This window comes from Octopus sinensis, linkage group LG4 (assembly GCF_006345805.1).
Source record: "Octopus sinensis linkage group LG4, ASM634580v1, whole genome shotgun sequence".
Classification (NCBI taxonomy): Eukaryota; Metazoa; Mollusca; class Cephalopoda; order Octopoda; family Octopodidae; genus Octopus; species Octopus sinensis.
In genome coordinates, this window is record NC_043000.1 from 126,081,236 (window position 1) to 126,102,068 (window position 20,833).

Sequence of the window (20,833 nt, forward strand, 5' to 3'; positions counted from 1 at the left end):
ACCCTATACTAGACGACTATGGGGGTGGGGAATGAGCAACTATATCCTTTAATAAACAATGGTGCTTATTACTTAGTTATGAGTATATGACTTTTATCAAAAGAAAGCAATTATTAAAATGTACACTATCTAGAAAATCCTTATAAATTCTAATATTAATTATCACAGTTTGGTTTTCAAGCTTCTATTATTAAAGAAGATGAACAGAAAGACCACACTCCAAGCAGTTAGAAATAGTATTAATGATTGTCCATGAATTTTTTTTTTTAAAAATGAATAAGATTTTGGGTTGTTTTTTTTTTCCTGTAATGGACTGAGGCTTTTTTGAGTAGTTTTTGTTTAGTATATTTGGTAAAATTTTCAAGATTTTGGTATTTCTTTGTTCTACAGTTAAGTGTATTCATTTTTCATTTCTTGTTGTTCATTGTCAGACAGTCTGTACATATCAGTTTAAAATTTGTCTGTTCGATATTGTTGTATGATTATTTCTGGTCATAAACGTCTAGAAGCTTCAGGATTAATCTTGTTCTTGTTAAACTTGTGCACCTCTTGCTGACTTTTAGGAATATTTTCCTTCTTTCCTGTGCCTTCCTCCTGTTCTGTTAGTGTTGGTAGACCTCCTCTACTACTGCACAGAATTCAACCCAGCTTGAAAAACAAAAGACCTTTTATCCTTCCCTTGCATGTACAACATGTGTCATACCATGGACGAAACATTGGGTACTGAGAGCATAGTTTTATTGCCAGAAAAACAATTAAACTTCAGTAATGAAATTTATATTAAAAAATAAAACTGTTTTTAAACAGCTTTTACATTGTATCATGAGTACAGTGCTGCAAATTAACACATTACCAGCTAGAATATCCAACACAAAGCAGAACATTCTCCCCCCTCTCTCTCTCTCTCTTTCTCCATCTCTCTCTCTCTCTTTTTCCATCTCTCTCTCTCTCTCTCTCTTTCTCCATCTCTCTCTCTCTCCACATGCACATACAAAAGACAAGAAGCATTGATGTTCATTAATTCACTTAATTCTCTGTCATGTTGTTATTTAGTTACTCGTGCTGAGGTAGCAATATATCAAACCTTGTAGAACAGATCCCTGGCAACAATGAAATAAAAATTGAAGCCAGTTGCCATAGCGATCTATGTAATGAAGATCAACATTAGAAAACATGTAAAATAAATGCTTTTTTTTTTTTTTTACTACAACTGGAAGAAAAAGGCACTGCTTGTTTGGCTTTGTAAACAATTTTTCATAGATAAATTTACAATGACTATACTGTAGAACTGCTGTGGAAAATGCACACATATATATATATGTATGTGTAGTGGAGGTGCAATGGCCCAGTGGTTAAGGCAGCGGACTAACGGTCGGAGGATCGCCGTTTCAATTCCCAGACTGGGTGTTGTGTGTGTTTATTGAGCGAAAACACCTAAAAGCTCCACGAGGCTCCGGCAGGAGGTGGTGGTGACCCCTGTTGTACTCTTTCGCCACAACTTTCTCTCACTTTCTCTTCCTATTTCTTGAGTAACGCTGTGATTGACTGGCTTCCCGTCCAGCTGAGAGGAACACATACGCCATGGAAAGCGGGCCCATGAGCCTGGCTAGGCTTGAAAAGGGTGATGTTTATCGTTATATATATATATGTATATATATATATTATGAAACATGGTATTATTGAAGTCATCTGTAGGTAATAGAAGGAATTCAATAAGATTTCTAATCTAATATTTGCAGTATTTTATCTTCAGTACTTTTGTTTCTCCTGTTTGCCTTAAATAAACAATTTTACTGTTTTATAAATCATTTATTTTATAAATGATTTATAAGATATACATTCACTCTTTACATTGGTGAAGAAATAAAACATGAGAGAGACTGGGTGGCGGGGGTAGAAAACTAATTCTAATAATTGAAGTACATGCTTGTGTGTGTGTGTGTATGTATTTATATAGAGAGTGATAGATAGACAAATAGCGATATCGATATTTATATATTGGAATTGTGTCAGCAATCAGGTCACATATAGTGTGATGAAAATTTTGACACCAGATAATAAATATTTATGGAAGTTTTTGTATGCTTTTGACTGGTTCATATATGTCTTCCATGGTGTATTTGTTTTAGTTTCAACATACTGTCTCAGATGAAATTATTTGCCTGGCAAGTACACCTCCAATATATATATATGTGTGTGTGTGTGTATGTGTATATGCGCACACACACACAGAAACTCCCAAAACTTGGCACAAATAACTAAGCATTATCTAAGCCTAATTAGGCTACCTATGGAGAAAACCAAACAGTACCAATATAAGTGATCTCCACAAACTATAAATCCACAAATCCTGTCCACTTTACTAGAGTGAAGGGCAATGTAGAATAATGAGACTAAGATATAAGAAATTAACAATTGAGCATCACAAATGTGTATTCCCATCATCAGCTACCAAACTGATATCACTATGGTTTCAACACTTGGGTCTACCATTCAATCCGGTGGTGTCAATGGTGTTAAAAATATCTCATTGTAGAATTAGGTGCAAGTGTCATTCTTAATATGATGAATCAAATATAATTTTTAATCAAATGAAATTACAACTGTAAGAGGAAGAAAAGTAATCATTGTAAATGAAAATTTCTTTCAAAACAAGGGAGCAAACTCCTGAAAGTTCAATCAACAAAGAAATCAAATCAATACACACACACACACACAAACAGCATGTGACATAAATGTTAGTGTTGGGATCACAATTATTAGGCCATGCCTTTGAGCCCAAACCAGCCGGCAGTCTACTCAACTGAAAATGAGAACCTGCAGCAGCAGCTGAGGTTAACCTTGTGATGGACTGAGGTCTTGTTTAAAGGGCCCTTCAAGAGGATTGACTTAGTGACAAACCAACCTTCCATTTCTGCTATAGAAAAACTATCATAAGAATCTGAGTTGCCTGCAGCCTTGACAGACAGCAACTGCATACATATATACATTATAGTGGGGTAGGCTGGCTTATGGGGTTACCACAGGTTTCTCACTCATAAGGGGTTTAGCCTTACAGCATTTCTTCAGACCTCAAACACTACTAGCCTGAGACCTCTTTAAAATATGGAGTGTGGAAAAGCCTTGTTTTTAAGGGTAAAAACCCTAGTTGATTATCTCCCTTGGCCATTGTCCATCAATCTTCGGCCGTGCTGCCATCTTGCAGTTACCAAAGATGTCAGCACGGTCAAAGATCAATGGACAATGGCAAAGGGAGCTTAATCATCTAGGGTTTTACCCTTAAAAATAAGGCTTTTCCCCACTCCATATTTTAAAGCAGCCTCAGGCCAGCAGTGTTCAAGGTCTGAAGATATGCCATAAGGCTAAACCTCTTATGAGCAAGAAGCCCAGGGTAACCCCATAAACCAACCTACTCTACTATAATATTAACTGCTCTACATCTTAGAATGTGCTTCTCCTCCAGATTCATGTATTTCTACAAACGATCGATATATATATATATATATATATATACTTATATATCTATACACAGTTATGAATATATTTATGTATGTTAGTGTGTCTATGTACATATAAGTATACTAGACTCTCTGTGTGTTTATGTCTGTACGTTTGATGCATGTGTGTGTGAGTGTATGTATATATAATACTCACACATACATACATAGTGAGAGAGAGAGAGAGAGCAGTAATAAAAAGTGTATGTGATATCAATTATTGAAAAGTATTTATTTATTTTTTTTATTCAAGATGAATGCAACCAAAATCCTCTGAAGAATTCGCAAATATATAATAAACCTAATTAAATTATTACTTCATATTTTACCAAACTGTTATTAGTCTTATTTTTTCAGTTATCATTTGTCTAGCTGACTGAATATAATACAAACTCTTCTGCTTTTATATTCTACTAAGAAAAATATACATACATACATACATACATACATTATGTCTTGGTTATATATACCAAATAAGATATATATAGACATATGTATACAAAGCTGCTGCTTCTAGTGAAAAGATATAGTGTCATCTTGTCTTGTGGTTTGACAAGTTGTACAAAAAATACATTTCAAATGAAAGTAATTTTGGTGAAAAATATTTTGGTCATTCTTCGTGTTTTTATTAATTTCTATCTCTTTGAATGAATTGCTTGTTTGTTTAGCAAAGCAATGAGAGAGATAACCGAATTTATGTATTCTTTGCTCATAAAAATGAACTATACAGAATGGAAAATATTTTTGAGCTTTTGGTTGACACTGTGTGTGTGTGTGTGTGTGTGTGTGTGTGTGTGGTGTGTGTGTGTGTGTGTGTGTGTGTATGTGTAGGCATGGCTATGAAATTGAAATTGGTTGCTTCTCAACAACATGGCCTCAGATTTAGTTCTTCAATCCCATTACATTGCACCTTGGTCAAGCGTCTCCCACCATAGCTTCAGGCTTACTGATGCCTTAAGAAGAAATTTAATAGAAACTGTTAGAAACCCTGTGTGTGTGTTTGTTTGTTTATAATCTGTGCTGAACTGTGGTTACAAAGGTAACATGAGTGTTTGTAGCTGATCTGCAACTGGTGTTGCTGACATTTCTTATCAATAAATCATCCCCAAGCTCTGTGCTTTGGAATTTTTCTTAAATGGAAAATCCCTTACTTGCAATACAGGTAATTGTTGGCAACAGGAAGAGCATCCAACCATGAAAAATCCTATTTCCATCTCAATTTGTCAGACCCACGCTAGAAGGAGTTAGACAGTTTGATATATGTATATATATAAAGCTTTATTGACTTGATGTGTTCTTAGGAATAAGTTAAGTAACAGGATATGGAGAGAAGCTGTTTTCTAGGCATTTCCATGATTTAAAACTGATACATATTGCTTGCAATAATCATCATGACAATAGTAATAATGATGATGCTAACCAAGACAATGATACTCATCATTATCATCATGATAAATTTCAATCCATTTAAATTTAGGGAGAAAATTGTTATCTTGACATTATGTGTGTAAGTGGAAATGTTAGTTTATGAATTTTAACCATTTTTTGTTGTTTAAGTTTCCTTACTGGGATAATTTCATCCTTAGCCATTGCTTGGTAAAACACACTTTCTATTCACAACACAGGTTCTGTATTGGTATACTCAGTTTAGAAGACACAGAATAAACATTTTATTAATAGGAAAGTGAAAGAAGATAAATTGACCATTTGAAGGAAAGCGAAAAGAGCTGACATTTTGAGATTACCTTTTCAATGGAACAAAATTAAATCCGATGCTTTCTATGCAGTGTGTATATATGTATGTGTATAGGTTCATCCTAGGCTATCAATGTTTATTTTGGATAGCATTTTCTCTCCCCAAGAACGAAGTATCACATATCAGGTGCTATATATATGCATATCATACCTTCTTATTTGACCGACGATCTATATGTCACAGGTCACCTTGATCAGAGAAGACTTGTAGCTACACTGTGATGATTAAAATAGCTGTATTAGCTTTGCAAAGCTAAGAAAAAACCTTATTCAATTTTTTTTTATATGAATCTTAACAATTTTTTACCATATTTCTGTTGGAATATGCCACCTTTATTTCAATTAATTTTGAAAACTGAAGAATTTAGTAAAATAAGTTTGTCATTATTAAGACGGTGTTTGGAATGTAAATTAACCCGAAATTTGGATGGAAGGTTTTAATTTATATCACTTAAAAACTGGAAATGTGTATGATAGAACCATGGATGTTCTTGAGTGGGTTGGTGTTAAATGGGTTAAAGAATAAAGGTGATGCTATCGGAAAGATGATTTACTCAAATGAAACAAAAATATTTCCAAACCTCTAAGCAATCAAAGAACAAAATGTCTTAATAAGAAATTTCTTTTATCATCTTCCAATAACTTATGGTGCCATCTCAAAGTTAACTTTACACTAATACAAGTCAGTGAACCTTATCAAATATATTTAGCAAGTTTTACCAATTTTTTTTCCATTACAACTTTTCTGATAGCTTTTGAAATAATGGTTTCCTAGGGTTTTTTATTTATTTATGCTGCGATTCAGTTACTGAAAGTCATTCCACCCAATGATTTGATCTTGATTGATCTCTATGTCTTTGATTTATTTAATTAGTCTCCTACAAAAACACATTATAAAGCTTCGTTCACAAATTTATCACTAAATTCAGATCGGCCCAATTTTCTGCAGCCAATTTCGCAATAAGCTTGTCCCACTGAATATTGTGATTTCAGTTGTAAAGTAGAAAGTTGTTTTGTTATATCTCAGCTGTGATGAATAATATATTCTCTTCTCTGTGTGTTTTCACTGAAAAGGAATTCGATGATAGTTGATTAGTTGAACAGTCAACTCAAAAATAAGTCTCTTTTTGACCATACTAGTTTGGAACATTTTTTTTTCTCCAATAAAGGGATAAATCTTTTCTATATTATTACTAAATTACTGAAGATTTGTGACTGGTTTCTAAGTTCATTTTGTGATCTTTTATTCTTAGTTCTTAAAAATATCAGGATAAATTTCTTCCTTTCCCACGGAACTTTTTATCTGCTTTATCTAAAACTGATACTAATATTGTTCAACAGAAATTATGAACGCTCAAAAAAATACAAATTAAATCTAGAATACTTGGAATTTGAATATCCTATTTTCCCCAAAAATAATATACAAAAATACTTGTATATTATATATACTTGTATATCGGCTGATAAAAAAATAGCTGTATATTATTTGATATGCAAACACTAAAAAGTGTTTTAATTATCTTCTCAAAATGATTAGTTTGTATGGTCATCAGCTTTTACTTGTATTTTGATATACTGTAAAGGCTTTGTTGAAAACAAAACCCTGTGACAGTTATTTGCCATTATTTAATGTGAAGATATAAGTTATGAGGAGATATCAATGGTTGTTCCCAATATTTTGTTGTGTAAGTTCTTATTTTCACATATTTCCTTTTTGCTTTGATAACTCTGAAAGAGGAGAGTACAGATTTATAATATGTTACTGGTTTCATGATAGTTCCCAAAAGAAGGAGTGGATACCCGCAAGGAATCTATAACAGTTGCAGCATTTATCAAGTGTTGGACTGAGTAGCAGGGAGGAATTTAAGCATTGCTTTTTCATAGTTTTTTTATTAGCAACACTTAATAGAAAGAAAGGGGAATGAAATCACATTTTATTGTTTGTATTTTTCCTTTCAATGTGTGTGTGTATATATATATATATATAATATATATATATATATAAGGCAGCAAGCTGACAGACACGTTAGCACGCCGGGCGAAATGCTTAGTGGTATTTCGTCCGTCTTTACGTTCTGAGTCCAAATTCCGCCAAGGTCAACTTTGCCTTTCATCCTTTCGGGATCGATAAATACAGTACCAGTTTCACACTGGGGTCGATGTAATCGACTTAATCCCTTTGTCTGTCCTTGTTTGTCCCCTCTATGTTTAGCCCCTTGTGGGCAATAAAGAAATATATATATTAAGAAATGTATATATATATATATATATATATACATATATATATATATGGGTGTGTGCCTATATATCTGCTGTGGGCGTTAGATAATCTTTTGTGTAAAGCACCTTTTCTTTCTGTTATGTTGTCATTTATTTGTTAATTTTGTCAATGATTTTGAGTTGAGTTGCAATGACACTACATCCGTTTGCCTGCTTTGTCTTGCTAGAATATATTTCTTTTGATAATATGATTGAAACTAATGGACGAACATCACCACCACAGTTTGCAGGATGAGGTAAGCGTTAAAAGGGATTAAACAAATTATTCTTTTTCTCTCCAAACGAGCTACTAACATCAGTTATTTAGATCTAAATTTGAAGATCCTACTCATTTAAAAATCATGGTTTTTAGCATGATGTAAAAAAAAAAAGGAATTATAAAAAAAAAAATAAGTAAAAATCATATCATTCATTTGTTCTGTCTCTCGACGACAATTTTTCTCTCAAGGTGATGTTTCTGAAAATTACTTTTGTAGTTGTTCATTCTCACCCACCACCACCACCACCACCACCCCAGTTTTTTTGTTTTGGTTTTTAATTCACAATTCATTCATATTATTACCATATTTCTATATATGTATATATAGATATATATCTTTACTGTCATATATTGTTCATTTATCCTACTTAATGATTATATATATAAATGTTTGTATCAAACAGTGGTGTATTTTGATGTGATTTCTTATAACTTACATTTACCAGCATGGAATGTTTCTTCTCTCCATCTCAACTCTTTTAAGTGTGCATCAATGACATGAAATTTCAATCTGTTGTTGGGTGGGAATGTCAATCGTTGTTCTTTTACTCATCTTAATATCATTATCATTTTGTTACCTTGCTTTTAACAGAATTACATGAATGCATTACTTTCTAATCATTAATAACTGTAACATTGTTGTTATTATTGTAATTAATATTTCTAATAACTTACTTTCTCATTGTTATTCCTCCTATTCTATAACTGTTCCATTTTATTCCTTTCATACTTACATAATATTTTACTTTACATTTTTTACATTGTGTGAGAATTTTACTTTTTATATGTTTTCCTATATCTGCAGTTGCAGATGAAGCATAATTACTACACGTGTTGTTAATAAACCTGACTTTAGCTTAAATTATGTTTAGCATGCTAAATAAATACAAGCTCAGTGATGGATTTACATCCAGATACATTTACTCCATTTACATAATTCATCATAATGATCATTAAAGTCATCATCTTGGCTTCAGTATAAAGTTTTTGTAAATATTTCTTGCAAAGTTATTATTTAGTGTAGTCACTAGAGAACTGCCTACAAATATATATTTGTTATCACAGACGCTCTGCTAGGACAACTTGGACAGTGGATATCTAAACCCCCAGAACGTGAGTGGTTCCCTTAAATTTTTTTTTTTTAAACGCATCCCCAAATTCATTCCTCTGTCAGTCATAATCATTTTTTTACCCCCTTTTTAGTACATCATATATATCAAGATGTGCATGCTATATATTTTATATATATTTCATCTAGATGACAGGCATGATATTTTTATATTGAGCATGCTGCTTGCCTTATAAATTATCTAAAGGAATGTTTATTCACTTACAACAAAATACTTTCATATCCTACCTAGTTTTAAATAAATCTATTTAATATATATCCTCTTACATGATAACAAATTGGAAACTTCTAAACGTATTTTAAAAGATGTATTAATTTGTAAAATAAAATCCTGGCTGGAAGGAATTGTAAACTTCAGAGCAAATTAAAGATTTCTTTTTGTTTTTGACCTTGAAGTTTCTCAAAAAATTGCTGATCACGTTAGTAAGATCTGAGTAATTATATTAGCCAACTTTATTGGAAAGGGAGACCTTTGAGCTGAGTGAAAACTTATATGTGAGTTTTACACGGATTATTTTTATTTTAAGTTATAGAAAATAGCAGAAAATAAGTTACAGAAGGTCAAAACAACCCTCCTTGTTAACCCAATCAACTGAGTTATTTAAAAAAACAAAATACTTAAACAGAGAGCTCTGATAATTATATAAGGGGAAAATATTCCCTTTTGCTTTCATGAGAACCAGAAACATTGAAGGTTAATTAGTTTTAATCTCATCAAATAATCATTGATTGATTTTTACAAAGTACAATTCTTGTTCCTATAAACTATAACAATCACAAACATTCCTTGAGGTAAAAAAAAAGATGTCTTACATTCCTAAGATCAGTGCAATTTGATTTCCATTTCTACTGTATAAAATTGTTTCTACACATGTGCATGCTTTCATTGTTACGTTGATTGAACACTTGGATTTTAGGTAAGTGCAGGCATGATTATGTGGGTAAAAGAGTGCATTGGAAAGTTAGCCAAGTGTGTGGTTTTTAAATAACAGAAAAGTGATATGGACACAAACCAGAGATTGTGATAGAGAATAAGAACTTTGGGTTTTTATTAGGCTTTCCCGTTAATACTGACCATGCTATTGAAACAAGGAGATCAGTTATGATTATAGAGGACAAAATGAAACAGACAGTGTAAGGTCATTGACTTTGCAATTCCCTATGACAACAGAGTAGGTAACAAAGAAATTGAAAAACTTGAGAAATATCAGGACCCAGTCAGAAAGATGAAGACATTGTGTGAGACTTAAGATGACAATTACTCCTGTTGGAATTGGGTCCTGTTGGAATTGCCAACCTGCAGAAAAGTGCAGTCCTGTATTCTGCAAAAATCCTAAGAAAGATTCTTGTGAATTGAGGAGACTTGTCACCAAACCTCATAAGATCCCTGCTAAATAATATAGTATGTAATAATAATAATGATAAAGCTATATTGTTTATTTATTAAATCATCATTGGAGTAATCTTTTACAAACAGTTAAGATTTTTTTTTTTTAATATTTTATTGTTAATGTGAAGAGTATTAGCAGCATCCATAGCCTTCGGTAAGTTTTCTCAGACTGCTGTAAGATCATGTTGTCGTTCAGTTCAAGATTTTGTTGATGTCCAGAAGAATACAGCTTTTGTGGGAGAATGATTTGGGGAAGGTGTTTAGAGCAACATGTAGGGATTAAACTTCATAGGATGAGTGAAGGAGAGACAGGTCTGCGGGAGGCTCCAGGGTAGCAGTAGAATGCAGCTTGTTAGTTCAGATGATCAGAAGCTGTTGAGGTATCTGGTATCAGTAGATGGAAACAAAGAGAAGAAAGCAACACAGCTATGAGTTTGTGGTTGTCAAGTGCTGATAAGGGAATATTTGCTGATCAACTAGATAACCATTTTTTTTGTATGCAAACCAGGATGTTTAGGTGTAGAAACAAACACTAACTAATGTAACTAGCACTTCAGTTTTGTACAGAGTCTGTAAGTGATCATCTTTTGAGATGAAACCTAATTTAAGAGAAGCAGTTTTGGCCGGTGTTATGGATTTGAGCTTGCTATGTATGAGATTATCAGATTGTAATGCCTTGCATTTGTAGCAGCTATAAGGATTTTAGTTGTGTCTTTTCAGTGTGCAAAGCTCTTTCCTTTGTATGTAAAGTAATGGAGTATTGATGTTGTTACAGGAGACTAGGTTGTCATATCCATATTAATGAATGTTGTCAAGATCTCTTATCATAGAAGCAGTGCAAGTTTTGCATGGTGTCCTCCAAATTGTATGTGGAAAACTAGCATCACCTACATAGGCATGAATATGGTTAGAAGTAATTGCACGTCTTTATGGTATAATAAGTGTTTTGAAAACAACTAAAATTTGGGTTTACTACAGCTGGTAGTGTGGCTGTGGAGAAAGTACTCTCAGATCATGCTACAATGGAGCAGTTTAACAGGAAAATTCTGATCCAAGAGACAAGAGATGTATGGAGACTATAGTTTGGCAACTTATCTAAGATGTTCTCATGATAGAGTCAGTCAAAGAGACCACACATAATGAACTAAGAGAGAATCAAGATGAAGAATCTCAAACTTAAAATTTTGGCAGTTTTCTTCTTAACATCTTTTGAGAATTTATGTGTGAGGCAGTCTAAAACCACCCCAATCTTTGGAAACTTGTGTTTCCATAGACTGAGGTGGATCCTCAAAGATTTCTCTAAGTCAGCATTTATTGGTGTCCAGAGGGATGCAGTTTTGAGGAGAACGCTTAGCAGGGGAGTGTTTAGAACAAGTATGATAAGAAAAGGAGAGGCAGTTCTGTCAGGTGACCCATAGCAGAGAGAGAGAAACAGCGAAAAGTTTGGTGAAAACAAAAACTAGATGTAAAAAGTGTAGGTATGTTTCTTTGGATAAATCAGTGATTATAGAAGTTTTCACACTTAGTTATCATGTGTACAGAGTAAATAGTAGAGATAGATAAGTCAAGAAGCTGAGTTTAAGAAAAGTTATGCTGTGTCAATCTAAGCAAATAGAATTATTTTATAAGTAAGTGTTTTAGTCACAGAACCATTCTTGTTTGGGAGATGATGAGTAGAAGTATTCTGCAAAGCTAACATGTCTGATAGCTGTTTTATAAGTGTTGCAGAGGTAGATAGATGTCTTGTAATTGGTGGCAGGTGACTTTCTCCATGTGTTGTACGCACAATCAGTTAACCAATAAACCTATGTGATGTTGAGGGTCAGTCGCACTTAGGTGAATGGTATCAATGACCAGTTTAACTGAGGAAATGGGAAGTGATGAAATTCATTTGCTACCAAAAGTTGCCAACTTAGAACTGGCAAAGTTCCAACCAGGGCTGGAAGGCAGAAGTTCTGTGTTAAAATGGTTTTGTGGTGCTTTGATTAGACTGTGATCAGATGATTTTTATGAGGAAGGAAACAATGATCACTGTTCCAAATCAGTCATTGTAGAAACAATGAATGTATCAAACCCAAAAGAGGTTCAATTCCCAAACTAAAAAAAGATCTCTTATGTCTTGGAGAAATTTGAAAGATACTGTTTCTCTGATTAATATCATGCAACAATGCCAATATACAGTCAAACATATAGAATATAAATGAAAATACTCTGAGAACCATTGTATCTCAGCTTTAAAATATTCCAACAATATAAATTGCATAATGTCATAAAATACTATAAATATTTTCTGGAGAGAAGCCAAAACTTATTATTTTACAACCAATTTTTACACCATTAATTCCAGAATTTATATGTATACCACACTTCACTGAAAAATTATCTTTTTATAAAGTGATTTTCTCGGTATATTAGTGACATAGAAAATGGCTCTGATAAAAAGTTTTTAAATGTAATTGATGGCTGAATAGATATAAATAGATTATAAAGTGTGTGTTGTATGTGAGAGAGAGAGAGAGAGAGAGAGAGAGAGTAATTTAAAAGAGAGTCATTAAAATATTTTTACATATAAAGAAGCTTAAGACTTAATACTTATCACATCTTATAGTAAGATAATTTTGCAGTTGTCAGCAGATGAATCTCCATCATCATCATCATCATCCTCATTTATGTGGAACAACCATCATCTTTATTGGCTTTGACTGAATAGATCTGTATTGTGACATATTTGTACTCCTCCCACTTTAGTGTTATCTTAATCATGAGACTAGCATGTTCATCATCATTTAACATATTTTTTTCCCATACTGGCATGGTTTCTACAGCGGGATGCCCTGTCTAATACCAGTCACTTAACAGAGTGTACTGGGTGCTTTTTATGTGCCCCCCCCCAACACTGGTGAGGTTGCTAAATACCCACATAAGACCCTCTCAGTTGAGCAGAGTATAAACTGGTGAAATAAGAAACTTATGATAGAAGGAGAGGAGCAGGTGTCATGCTGAAGATGTGAATCCATAGCTTGTCCACCAGGAAAGTGAGAGAGAGGGGGGAAAAAGAGATGTGATGTCCAGGTACAACATGCAGGATACAGAATAGGATGGAAGATTGGAAAAGGTAGATGTGTGAGATTAAATCCATGCATTATTAGATATATGACAAGTTTATCGAAAATCAATGAAATTCGCCATCAAGCTGAGAACCACAAATTACCAGACTCTTTTACTCTTTTGCTTGTTTCAGTCATTTGACTGTGGCCATGCTGGAGCACCGCCTTTAGACAAGCAAATTGACCCCAGGACTTATTCTTTGTAAGCATAGTACTTATTCTATCAGTCTCTTTTGCCGAACCGATAAGTTATGGGGATGTAAACACACCAGCATTGGTTGTCAAGTGATGTTGGTAGGGACAAACACAGACACACAAATACATACACACATACATACATATATATATATATATATATATATACACACACACACACACACACGAAGGGCTTCTTTCAGTTTCCGTCTACCAAATCCACTCACAAGGCTTTGGTCGGCCCGAGGCTATAGTAGAAGACATTTGATGAAGGTGCCATGCAGTGGAACTGAACTGGAACCATGTGGTTCATAAGCAAGCTACTTACCACACAGTCACTCCTATACCTATTTGAGATGAGAGACTATTTGAGACTGATAGAGATGGAAGAATGTTTCATCACCGGCTATGTTTTGCATACAGAGATGGTCAAAACAATTAAATCTGAATGGACCAATCCACATAACTGTATGAGGGTACCATACAGTAGAATGGTTCATTATGGTAGCATTGAAAAATTCATGGGTATTTTGTTAGGTTACCTGACCAAATGCATCTTTTTTGTGATTGTAATCCAAAAGTGATTTGAGTCCCATTTGTCTCAAGTATGTCGATAAGGATCATTACCATTGATGTATACCTGTAACCAGAAAAGGTCAAGTTCACATATGTGTACCCTTTTGTCTCCACAACCTACACAGTTATGTTAAAGTATTGTTTATAAGATGCCCTTGGGCAAGTGTCTTCTACTATAACCTCGGGCCGACCAAAGCCTTGTGAGTGGATTTGGTAGACGGAAACTGAAAGAAGCATGTCGTATATATGTATGTATATATATATATATATATATATATATATATCATCATCATCATCATCATCGTTTAACGTCTATTTTCCATGCTAGCATGGGTTGGACAGTTCGACCGGGATCTGGGAAGCCAGAAGGCTGCACCAGGCTCCAGTCTGATCTGGCAGTTTTTCTACAGCTGGATGCCCTTCCTAACACCAACCACCTCATGAGTGTAGTGGGTGCTTTTTACGTGCCACCGGCACAGAAGCCAGTCAGGGCGGCGCTGGCATCGGCCATGTTCGGGTGGTGCTTTTTACGTGCCACCAGCACATATATATATATATGTCTGTGTATGTTTGTGTGTCTGTGTTTGTCCCCCCAACATCACTTGACAACTGATGCTGGTGTGTTTACATCCCCATAACTTAGCAGTTTGGCAAAAGAGACCAATAGAACAAGTACTAGGCTTACAAAGAATAAGTCCTGGGGTCGATTTGCTCTAGTAAAGGCGGTGCTCCAGCATGGCCACATTCAAATGACTAAAACAAGTAAAAGAGTAAGATATTGACTGGATTGTTATCAAACTTCAACATCATAATGTCCTTTTATGTTAGCATAACAAGACTGTTACTATCATAGTCTTTTGTCATCTGTTTTGTGAGGCTCAGTGTTCTGGTGCCTAAACTCATAACTTCCTCCTTGATAGCATATGCCACCTTTCCACTCAGCATTCACTGTTCATACACATCACATATAGATGTCAGTGGGTCGTGCTCATCTAATTTTTCTCCAGCCTCTGCAGACCAAACATTTTCTTGGTTGGTACCTCTTCATTATCATACAGGCCCACAGTTCTTGTACATGCTTTATACAGCCAACATCTTATTTTAGATTTCTATATTTAATAACACACTGCAAAGTGGTTGGCATTGGGAAGGACATCCAGCCATAAAATCCATGCCAAAGCAGACAATAGAACTTGGTGCAGTCTTCTGACTTGCCAGCTCCAGCATGGGAAACAGACATTAACCCTTTCGTTACGAAACCGCCCGAAAAAAACTTTGGTTAATGTGACCAAGCCGCCCCAAACCGCCCGAATTTACCTATTCATATTTAAATGAGAATATCAGAGTAAATCTCTTTAGTACATTCGTGAAAACACGTATTATACTTCGTAAACAGTTCAACTACAGTTTTGTACAAAAATCGAAGTGTAATTTTAATTCCGTGAATTATGGGAGATTTTTTTCCGAAATTTGTTCCTATTGTGTTTTCAAAATTTGTAATTCTGACAAAAAATGGATACGAATTTCATTATATCAAGCAGCGAGTCAGAATTCGAAGGATTTTTTACTGAAAACCTTCATAAATCTAACTCTATGACTGAAAAAAAAATGCATGTGGTATTTGATAATGAATCTGATGTTTCATTTTCCGAAAGTGAAAACAGTGAATCCGAGAGCTCCGACAGAGATAAAGAAAATGAATTGGCACCTGAATGAAGTGAAAATTTAAAAACTGTTTCTTTCGGTGATTTTTCTGAAGAAACTGGACCAAGCCACAGACTTTCCCAGAAGAGTAAAGCCTTAGACTATTTCTTTTTACTTTTTCGAATGAGCCTATTTGAAATCATTACGGCGGAAACGAACCGTTATGCTAAACGTAAACAAAGCGAAAGAAAGGATAGTTTGTTATTTCCCACAACCTTAAATGAAATTAAGGCCTATTTTGCCATAAATATTATTATGGGTATCAGAAAGTTACCCAGAATAACAAATTCTATCGTAAAATTTTGTTGTATACCCAATTGAATATTAGCTAATAACCCATTTTCTATAGCGATGTTTGAACAAAATTTTAATAATTTTATATATTGTTGAATTTACCTGTATCTACCTGCAATTAGAGTCACTTTGTGACAAAAATTATAGTATAGAATTGGTTGAGAACATTTCATTAAATTATCTTCCAAAATTCATGTTAATATATTGATAAATAAAAAAGTTATAGTTGTTTAATGAAACCAGACTAAATTTATGATTACGTTAGAAATTAATTGAAACACATAAGGGGTGTATTTTGGTCAGAAATATAGTAACGAAAGGGTTAAATGATTATGATGATGAATAACATCATTATTTTGAGTTTCATGTAAAGCCATCATCAGTTGAGTAAACACAATATTATTTCAGCAACTCAACAAACATTTTTTTTAATCATGTGAGTTATCTTGTACTTATTTATTGAAATCACCACCAAAATTTGTTAACCCTTTCGTTACTGTACTTATTTTGAGATGCTCTGTTTCTTTCAGTTACTTTAAATATAACAAAGAATTTAGTAAAATAACTTAGTTATCATTAAGCTAGTGTTATGAACATAAATTGTGACTAAGGTTTGGTGGAAGATTTTAATTCAAAACTTATGAAAACAAGACATTTGTACTCAGAAACAGAGCCGGTTTCAGTCGGGTTGGTAACGAAAGGGTTAAACACTGAACTGCAACATGTCCTGACCAATGTGTTCCATCCAACCAAACAGTAAAATAGAGAGTTTGGATTGTCTTCTAAAATGAGATAATCAGCATTGAGTGATTTTATAAATTATCTTCCTCATTGCCTACAATAAACACTACCCCTGGTCTTTGCTTCCCAGAATGTTGGCTCTTTGGAATTCTCCCTCTGCACATATATATCCTGCAGTTAGTTGTTCAAGGGAAACATAACCACACTGTAGACCAATGACCCAGCTCTTTTCTTCAGATTAAGCTAATCAAAAGAAAAATTAATATTGTTCATGGAGATGTTTATCATTCTATTGAAATTAGTAATACTTAATTCGATGAAGTCAGGTTGATGACAATATAGTAGAGTCAACCATGTTAGAAATTAGTACCACTCTCATTTCACTGTTGAAATGGTTAGTGCTCTGAGTCTTAAAGAGGTCCTGCAAACATATACACAAGAATGGAGTGGTAGATGTACGATTAATAAACTCCAAATCAAAAGCTGATTTTCAAGGCAATTAACTAAAACTAAATTGTCGTATTTGAAGGCATAAAAGACACATGTGTATATTAGATGCACCCCAGTTTCAGCAGCACATATTGAGGGAGAAAAGTTTTCAGTCCATTAAAGTATGTAATATAGGCCCAACTTCAAATATAGGACCCAGGGTGAAATTTTTTGGGACATTTTTAGAGGGGAAATAAGGCATGGTCTATGACATCAAATATGACACTCAGATTTTAAATGTAAAAGTATTAACACTTAAACAGCTGGTATCATCAACTGATGCTTCAAAAATTTTACATGGATACATCCTTCATCAATTGACACTTGAGTGCCTACTTCATCAAATTCGCTTAAGTGTAAGTGGCCCTCCTTATTGATGGGAGAAATTAAGTCACAAGTGGAAGATTTATACTATGATGAAGTTTTTTTTTTTCTAAATTTCCTTCATCATCATGATGAGATAAATGATGATGATTATGATGCTCTAGATAGTATAGAAGAAATGATGTTTCATCTAGCTCTGAATGAGAAAAGTGCACCAATTTTTCTCTTTTTGTACATTTGTTTGACAACAATATGGAAATCTCAAATGAATTCATGCTCATGCTGGATATGCAAAGGAAAGTGAATATTTTACAGCACTTTTCAATAATAAAATTGTAAATTTTCGTAGTTCTTTAAAAAGGAAAATCATCATCGTTTAACAGCCACCTTCCATATTGGCATGGGTTAGCTGAGTAGTCAGGAGCCTGCACCAGACTTCTGTGTCTGTTTTTATGGTTGGATACCCTTCCTGACATCAACTACCCAGCAGAGTAGAGTTAATAAGTTTCTAAAAATTTCATCATCATCATCATCGTTTAACGTCCGTTTTCCATGCTAGCATGGGTTGGACGGTTTGACCGGAGTCTGGGAAGCCAGAAAGCTGCACCAGGTTCTAGTCTGATCTGGCAGTGTTTCTACAGCTGGATGCCCTTCCTAACACCAACCACTCCGTGAGTGTAGTGGGTGCTTTTTACGTGCCACCAGCACAGAAGCCAGTCAAGGCGGTGCTGGCATCGGCCACATTTGGAAAAATTTATTTTTTGTTTTTTGCCACATGCATTCATGCAGCCCTTTCATGCTATTTAAGGATTAAGGGAAGCAGGATAGTATTTGATAATAATGTGAAGAATAAATCTCTAAGCATATTCAGGGTTTTGAGGACTCAAAGAATATTTTAATGAAAGCAAAATTATCTCAATTTTCTTAATTTTTTTTCTCTCTCTCTTATTTTCAGATATTTTGCATGTTTACTCTGAAATCTATATTGTCTTGTTTTCCAATCCAAGATTTTTGTCTCTAATCATTTGTCTGCATTTTAATTTCATACATTATTTTTTACAATAATAATTGTTGTTATATTCAAAGAAATAGTTTGTTGTGTGTTTGATGTGATCTTTAAAAAAAATGTATTTTTTTTAATTCTCTAATCTTTAGTCTTCAAAAGGTCTAATGTGTTCTATGCTTACTTCAATGTAGGTATCATATTTTCTCCATAACCTCTACAGATATGTTAACATGTTAATCCAGTACTGATTGAAACATCATTCATAAACATTTTAATATCTGTTCTTTTATGTTAATGTGAATCTGCATTGTAGCACATTTCCAATCATCATAGTGCTTTGTCATCTCTTTTGTGAGGTTCAGTGTTCACAACTTCCTGATCTCACAACTTCCATTCTCATCAGTTTTTACCATGACAGTACATAACCCTAACCTTTGTACTCAGTATGTACTGTCCATATACATCACATATAGAAACCAGTGCAGTTGTTTTTCTCATGCACTTCAGTTAATGTCTTTAATGCCCTGCTCTTCTTGCAGTTCACTTGTTCTCTGCCTTTCAAATAAACATTATATATCCAATGGTTCGTACACATTTCATTTACATGCAGCATCAGACATATTCTGAATTTCTGTTGCATTATACAATATTCCTGTTAACAACAGAGGTGATCCCAACATTTCTTATGGTTCTTTCCACTAGTCTTTTGCTACAGCCACCTCCATTACCAACTTGATCACCTTGGTAACAAAATCTACCAGCTGTGGAGGCACACAGCCTAGTGGTTAGGACAGCGAACTCGCGGTTGAAGGATCGTGGGTTCGAATCTCAGATCGGGTGATGTGTGTGTTTATGAGCGAAACACCTAAGCTCCACACAGCTCCGGCAGAAGGTAATGGCAAACTTCTGCTGACTCTTTCGCCACAACTTTCTCTCACTCTTTCCTCCTGCATCTTGCAGCTCACCTGCAATGGACCGGCGTCCTGTCCAAGTAGGGAACCTATATGCCAAGGAAACCAGGAAACCGGCTCTTATGATCCAGGCATGGCTTGAGAAGGAACAAAAAAAAAAATCTGCCAGCTAATCTAGTGTACCATGATGTACCATCTGAACAATTCTTGAACTCGGTTTCATGTCTCTACTGCTCACTATTCCACTACATTCCAGTGCATCCAAATTCCTGACTTTGACACAGTCTACCAGTGAGTCCACTGCTGCTGATGTGTAACCATCGCTTGCACTGAACACCCACTACCTAGCACTATCCACTGCTATAGACTTAAGTATTTGATGGACATTATCAAATTAGATTATCTATATTATGATTATATCAATGGAGAAATATTTGTATATGCTTTTTTGAATTACAAAAAAATAAGACTAAAAGCTTTAAACATTGAAATTCTTTCTACTTTGTTTTTTTTTTTTTTTTGGTCTTTATAAATATTTACAGTAAATTAATTGAAGTTTCTGTTTGTGACTGTTTATTTTCCAATTTCCACTTTAGCAACACCAAAATCCACAATTAGCCCCCATGCGTCGAAAGCAGTAAAACCGTTGAGAACTCTCCAAGAAGAGCAACAGCAACGAGAACGGAAGCCTCTTCTACAGCAGGACACCGAAGAGGTAAACATTCCCAACCTCCCTCAATTCCTTTCGTGAAATCTTTGTCAAAAACACATCTTCTTAAGACCTTCTCTGTACAGAGGACACAATTTTCAATTACTTAATTGGATTGTTGAAATTTTGATTGTTATTTTATACATGTTATAGCATTAGTTTTCTAAATTCACTATTCTGAAGGAGTTCTTTGAAATAACTTATAGAAAGACAAGACAAAAATAATCATTTCAACTTCTTTGAATGGTTAGGCTTTGTTAGCATTCCAATCATGGTCATCACCAAGTACTTCAGTCTTTCTGACTGAATATTTAACATAAGACATCTAAACACACTATATATCTCATTTTGGGATTTGGTTTGCAAGATTCTTTATATGAGTTGTGTTGAAGTATATTCTGTTGTGTCTGGAGAGAGTCATTTTCTTTTTGTGCCTTATGATTAACACACTCACTGGTAAAATTTAG

At 34.2% G+C, this 20,833-nt stretch overlaps 1 protein-coding gene across 19 annotated transcripts in view; it reads left to right on the top strand.

The window, feature by feature from the left end:
• LOC115211116 (kinesin-like protein KIF13B) overlaps window positions 1-20,833 on the top strand; it is a 772,943-nt gene that overhangs the window by 733,076 nt on the left and 19,034 nt on the right. For 16 of the 19 annotated variants that reach the window (XM_036502438.1, XM_036502452.1, XM_036502447.1 and 13 more), the window contains 2 exons: window positions 8,857-8,904; window positions 20,254-20,372. In XM_036502438.1, the coding sequence (XP_036358331.1) occupies window positions 8,857-8,904; window positions 20,254-20,372 (167 nt within the window). The remainder of the gene's footprint in view (window positions 1-8,856; window positions 8,905-20,253; window positions 20,373-20,833) is intronic. The other 3 variants (XM_036502450.1, XM_036502455.1, XM_036502457.1) reach the window with 1 other exon arrangement.